The following is a 6808-nucleotide window of genomic DNA, read 5'->3' on the forward strand; positions in this document are numbered from 1 at the left end:
TGTAAGCTTAAAGTCCACTCACTTTTTCAACAAACTTGTTGATTTAGAAATAGACTTCGAAAGTCTTAAAAACTCTCAACAATTTTTTTTTTTAAAACATACATGAAACGTGTGAGTGGGAATAGTGAAAGGACAGTCACTCTTACCTTGTTGAGTTGCTTTGTTTTCAAAATTTATATTTTAAAAAAAAAAATCATCACGTGGTGGGAGAGAGAGAATATGCTTTCAAACTTACGCTTAAAATATAATTTAAATAAAATGTAAAATTTATTTTACTATTTTCACTTATTTAATTTTTTCCATATTTTATATTAAATGAATTAAATTATACGTATTTGTAATATAAGCACGTTGTTGATAATGAGGTGTGCAAGTAGTTGGAGCAGAGCACATCCATAGTTTCATATGAATAGTGTGTGAACTGTGGGCATAATGCGAACGCGTGAGTGTGAGGACTGAATCTATATAAGGCTATCCCGACTCTCTTGACCTCCATAGCCGCCACCACCTATCATATCTACCTTTACCAGAAACACTCTTGAATGTCTTCAACGATAACCATGGCAATTACACAGCCAAGAGTTTCATCTTTTACTTCCAGATTTGCTTATCGCAGTTCGCAACCGTTGATGAATCAACTGCGCAACCTATCCTGCAAAACATCAACACCATCCATCATGAAATTATCCATAAACTCCATAGCTCTCCCTCCAAAGGTTTGTACCTTTACACTCTCTTCTCCTTCTCAACAATCTTCATTAATTCCGCAGGTTTTGTCTTTTTTTTTTTCTCTCTAGACGCTATAAGTAAAGAGAACTCTTATTTAGTTTATGAAAAAGAAATATGTTTCTACATTTGTTTATGAAAAAGGAGCTTTGTTCGGTTATTTGAGGGGGAACGGGGGAGAGGTTGATTATCTTCAGTAAATAATTTTTAGTAATGATTTTATTCTATATTTAAAAATCTATTATGTCAATAAAATAAAATATTTATTTATAATAAAATATTATATACAAAAAAATAAAAGTATAAAAGATATTAATATTTAGTTTTATAATTATTAATTTTATTATTATAATTTTATTATTTTCTATTATCAATAAAAATAAAAATATAAACACAACACAACACATGTATTTTCATTAGTTCAATTTAAATGTTTATAAAACAGGTAAACTTCCTTTTTAAGTATTTTATTATCGATTAAAATTAATTTAAAAGAATTCTCTTATGCTAATTAAGCAATTTAACTTATAATTTAAATTTAAAATTTAAAAACTTATTTTATGCTATAAATAAAAAAAGAGATAAGTCTACTAGTTTTTTTTTTTTTCAAAAATTTGTTAATATAATATATGTGTAGTAAAATATAATTAATAGATAAATATTTTGTAAAATTTTAACTAATAAATTAATTTTTTTAATCAGGTAAATTAATTAATTTGTTACTTATATACAACTAATAAAAAGAGTAATTTGTAAATCTATATCTATAATTATATCTAAAGAGGATACATCTATTTGGTGTCCTTCTTTTGTTTTCTCAAATTTATCTTTTTAATTATTATTTTTTAAATTTAAATTACTACTTATAGTAAAAAAAACTATTTTTTAGTTTTATCGTTTTAATAAATATTTTTTAAATATAAATAATTACTCGTAATAAAAAAATTATTTATAAAAATATTTCTTATAATATTTTTTAATTCAATAACTAAAATTTATTTTATCTATAGTTATATTTATAACTATAAACATCTTTTGTTTTTCTAATTTTATCATTACATTTAAAATTTAAATAATTTATAAATGTTTAAAAAATACGTATACTATGTTTTTTAGTATTTATAATTTATTATATTATAGTACTATAATTCTTTAAATAATAAGTCTTTATTTTAATTTTAATAAATTAAATAAATAGACAGACCAACTTAGCTGTCTATCATGCGGCCCCTCGAATTATTAGCGCTGAAAAACAGATTCAACCACAGAATTATTCTTTCCATATGAATCTGGGTGTCTGTGATCACACAATTTCATGCCCTGAATCTTAACGTGTGTTTGAGACTGCATTACTCTAATTGAAATGAGAATAGCTTTTATATATATATATTCACATTGAAAGACTTATTAAATTTTTTAATAAAGAATTCAGTCCTAAAAATTCTACTATTAATCAACAACACGTGTGTTTTAAATTTTAAATTTCTGTTTAAGCTAATTAAATGGTATGTTGATTGAAATCCAGTAGCTGACTTAAGTCAACCACGATGGAGGAGCGTGGGATAACTATCCAGGAATAAGGATTAAGGAATTTGTATTAAGCACAATTTATTTATTTATTTATTTTTGTTTTTGATTTATATTTTTTTTTGTTAGCTAATTGTACTTTGACCTATTATTTTAAAGTGAAATAGTTATTACCTTAAACGGCACAGTCGTAGAAGTCCTAGGAGAATGATTACGAAAGAAAAGTAGAGAAGAAACACTTTATACATATTTAATATTATTACTTTATTTATTTTGTAATCATATCATATGAATTCACCTAATCTCTACTAAAATATGATTGTCTATATATCCATTAGTTATATTATATTCCTCTGTGAAAAGGTTACAGACTTTCGTCATTCCGTTTATACCGTTCCTTTTCTTGAAGCTGCTTCTCCCTCTCAACATCTGAACTCCAAAAATTTGTATGTTTCAAGTGTTTTTGGGGAACACACTGACATAATTTTTTTTCAATTTTCCTTCATTGACGTTGTTGGTAACATAACAGGTGCCTACTCAAACTATTCCTACGATGACAAGTTTGGAGCAACTCAAAATAAAAAGCCAAGAGGTATTACTAGACTCAAGTGATTCATTGAGAACATTGAAGTTGATTGACACCATCCAAAGGCTAGGAATTGACCACCATTTCGAAGAAGAGATCAACTTACAACTTGGAAGAGTGGCGGATTGTAACAATGCTCAAGACCTCTTTGCCACGGCTCTTCAATTTCGCTTGCTAAGACATAATGGCTGGTCTACATCTTCAGGTAATGAACATTATATCAGACAAAAGAATAATTGTTTCGTGATTCGCATTATTTGCACTACATTTCTTAAACTTGTTTAAGTGTTTGTTTCCTTTTTAAAGCATTGAGAAAATTCAATTATATTCACTTTGTTTATGTTGTCATTTTGCCTTTGCATCAATACCAAGCTACCTTAACGTACGTTGTTACACAAACATACTAATTTGATTATGTATTGATTATTTGATATAGATGTTTTCAATAAATTTTTGGACAAGAGTGGGAATTTCAAGGAATCGGTCACCGGAGACGTTTGGGGCATGTTAAGTTTGCATGAGGCATCATATTTAGGTGCAGAAGGTGAAGAAGTACTACAACATGCCATGGAGTGCTCAAGGGCTCACCTGCACCAGTCACTACCACACTTAAGTCCTGAAGTAGGAAGAGTAGTTGTTGAAGCGTTAAAACTTCCAAGACACCAAAGAATGGTAAGGTTGGAAGCAAAAAATTACATGGTACAATATAGCAAAGAAAGTAGCCAAATTCCTGCTCTTCTAGAATTGGCAAGGCTAGACTATGACATGGTTCAGTCGATGCACCAGAAAGAATTAGCAGAGATCTCAAGGTACTTTTGCTTTCCACCCTATGATAATAACAAATAATTGAATCATGATTGAGGTTGGTTTGAGTCAAGAAAAGAAATATATTTAATAAAGGTTATATGTATAATCTTTGTCAATGGCTTGTTTGATTTCTGTTCTCCAAAGTAGTGTCTAAATTTCGAATTTCTGAATAGATGTCTGCAACCAGCACATAAAAAATTGGTTGTCTAGCTTAGTGTTGAATTTATCTCAGTTTTACTTTTACCATTTTCAATTTTTTATGATATTAAACATAAGACTGTTTGCATGATTTGATTAGGTGGTGGAAAGACCTGGGACTGATCGAAAGACTTGGTTTTGGAAGAGATGGACCAAGAGAGTGCTTCCTATGGGCGTTGGGAGTTTTTCCAGAACCACGTCATTCAAATTGTCGTATCGAACTTGCAAAAGCTATTTGCATTTTGCAAGTTATAGATGATATGTTCGACACATACGGAACATTAGATGAACTTATTCTTTTCACCGAGGCAGTGCAGAGGTTTGCATCTAGAATTTCTTCGAATTACACTCAACTAGCCAAATTAAGAATCAAAATGAGAAACTATGGTTGTTTGCAGGTGGGATCTTGATGCAATGGAGAAGCTACCTGAATATATGAAGATATGTTACATGGCCTTGTATAACACCACCCATGAGATTGCATACAGAATTCAGAGGGATCATGGGCAAACTGTTGTTGCTTCCTTGAAAAGAACAGTAAGATAATATCATCATCCTTTTAAATTGAAACATTGCTGAAACTATAGGTAGAGAGTAGGAGGTTAATGAGAGAATGGTGTTTAATTGTTGCAGTGGATAGACTTACTAGAAGCTTATCTAAAAGAAGCTAAATGGTTCAACGACAAATATGTTCCTGCTTTTGAGGAATATTTGGATAATGGGGTGATTTCTTCAGGATCATGCTTGGCCTTAGTACATGCAACTGTCCTCATTGGGGAAAACCTCTCAAGAGAAACCATTTCCTTGATGAGTCCATATCCAAGACTCTTTACTTGTTCTGGAGAAATTCTTAGGCTTTGGGACGACTTAGGAACCTCAAAGGTATATCACTCTATATTGGTACATCAACATACACATCTAATTCACTTGCTCATAAAAACTGTTTGGTTCCTAAACATCATAATTGTAGTTATGCTAAATTTTTAAATTAGATTACTGTTATATTGGAACATGAATCTGGACAATGGGATGAGAAGTTGATGATGTTTCATTTTCAGGAGGAACAAGAAAGAGGTGATAATGCTTGTAGCATACAATGACTCATGAAAGAAAACGATATTTTAGATGAAAGTTTTGCTAGAAAGCATATAAGACGACTCCTGGGAAACTTATGGCCTGAGCTAAATGGTCTTGCTATGGCTACTACCACTCTACCTTCTGCTGTTACGAAGGCTTCTTTCAACATGGCTAGAACTTCTCAGTTTATTTATCAACATGGCGATGATCAACAGATGCCTACAGTTGATGATCTAGTACAGGCATTATTGTTTACACCTTCTGACAAATATGGGGAAGAAAGTGATATCAATTGTGTTGTATGATTGTGTTAACCACTGCTGCTCATTTTTTATTATCTTTGTTAGTTTAGCTTTAGTCTAGTTAGCTTATCACATTTATTCCCTTATATATTATAGGCAGTACTTCTTTGTAACATAACACTCTGTAATTGTATTTTTTATCCTACAATAAATTTTTGCTTTCTTTTTCTTTTTATTTATATGATAGAGTCTTAGGATCAATACATTTATATTTATATGATATTTTAAATAAAATTCAATGTAAAATATAAATATAAATAAACATAATTTTGTTATATATATTTATATAATATTTATCTAAAAATTAAATTTGATTTTAATTTAGAGATAAATAAAATTATTTGTTTTTAAAAATAATTAAGATTGAATGGAGTAAAATAAATATATAGAAACCAAATTGAGACTAAGATATTAATACTTAGTGTGACATTGTTATTTACGGATACCATTTGTAGGGAGGTTCAACACATACACATAGATTTTTACATTGGTAAGATATTGTTCGCTTTGGGACAAATCCTCACGGATTTGTTTTTGGTACAACTTTAAAAAGGCCTCTTACTAATAGAGATATCTTATGTGTATATAAACTTATGAGTGTTTCATCCTGCACCTCCAATGATTTCATCATGCACCTCCAATTTCCTAAAATGCCCTTAATTAATAAATGACTTAAAAGTTTAATCTTTTGATTATTGAAAATTTCCGTACCACCATTGACTTCACCTCTATTTTCCACCAATTAAGAAACATGCATTCTGCTCCTCTGTACCCCTTCACCCCTCCACTCCTTGGACCCTTCATTCCTGCACCCCCTCACCCCTACACCTCTTAGCATCCCATTTTATTTATAAAGAAACCATACGGCTCTTTCACAACTCTTCACTGGAATTTGATAATATATTTTTTTCTTCAGAGTCATTGAGTATTATCTAAAGAGAAGTATTGTTCCGAGTATGCAGTTTGGAGTGGTGTATTGGCAGCTTGACTCTTTGTGTTGGTGCAGTTTCGGATTACCTTGTTCTTATTTGTGTTTTTGCTGTAGAAAGAAGTTAGTATTTATTTTTAATATGTGTGTGCATAGATAGATTTCATGGTTGGATTGTTATTGATGGAGATGTAATCTAGGTTCGTTAATGCATGCTACCGAAAATGAAACGATGAACTCATGTAATGCGGGTAGCCGATGATGTCGATCGACTGCGGATGGCCGATGATGTTGATCGGATGTGGAGATCCGATTGATGCGCATCGGATGTGGAAATCCGATTATGTGAAATTTCGGATATACATATCCGATACTCAACTTAGATTATAATATTTAACTTAGATTATATTAAATATTACGTATGTTGTTTACCTTAGTTTATTTATTTTTAATATTTAAATTATTTTTTATCTTTACATATGATTTTGAAACAAATTGAGAATAACGAAATGCATATGAATCGGACCTGGAGATCCGATAGTGAGAATTCGGATATCAATATCCGATACATGTTTAATGTTATACATAAAATTTTAATTATGTTATTGTTTTACTTATTTTATTAATTTTAAAATTATTTATGATTTTGTATTAGTC

At 30.1% G+C, this 6808-nt stretch overlaps 1 protein-coding gene across 1 annotated transcript; it reads left to right on the forward strand.

Annotated features, from left to right (window-relative positions):
• Nucleotides 1-407: 407 nt before the first annotated feature.
• On the forward strand, nt 408-5392 carry LOC108333347 (probable terpene synthase 11). Its single transcript, XM_017568762.2, has 7 exons — nt 408-716; nt 2783-3044; nt 3276-3648; nt 3945-4163; nt 4243-4381; nt 4478-4726; nt 4903-5392. Exons 1-7 carry the CDS (start codon nt 543-545, stop codon nt 4942-4944), a joined length of 1458 nt encoding a protein of 485 aa, XP_017424251.1. The 5' UTR covers nt 408-542; the 3' UTR covers nt 4945-5392.
• The last annotated feature ends 1416 nt before the right edge of the window (nt 5393-6808 follow it).

The sequence above is a fragment of the Vigna angularis genome, chromosome 11 (assembly GCF_016808095.1).
Source record: "Vigna angularis cultivar LongXiaoDou No.4 chromosome 11, ASM1680809v1, whole genome shotgun sequence".
In the NCBI taxonomy this organism is placed as follows: domain Eukaryota; kingdom Viridiplantae; phylum Streptophyta; class Magnoliopsida; order Fabales; family Fabaceae; genus Vigna; species Vigna angularis.

Bases quoted from the DNA above. Each gene is read 5' to 3' on its own strand.
- LOC108333347 (XM_017568762.2), top strand. From the start codon at position 543: ATGTCTTCAACGATAACCATGGCAATTACACAGCCAAGAGTTTCATCT. The intron at 3,045-3,275 runs GTAATGAACATT...TATTTGATATAG, and splicing joins TGGCTGGTCTACATCTTCAG to ATGTTTTCAATAAATTTTTG. The intron at 3,649-3,944 runs GTACTTTTGCTT...TGATTTGATTAG, and splicing joins GAATTAGCAGAGATCTCAAG to GTGGTGGAAAGACCTGGGAC.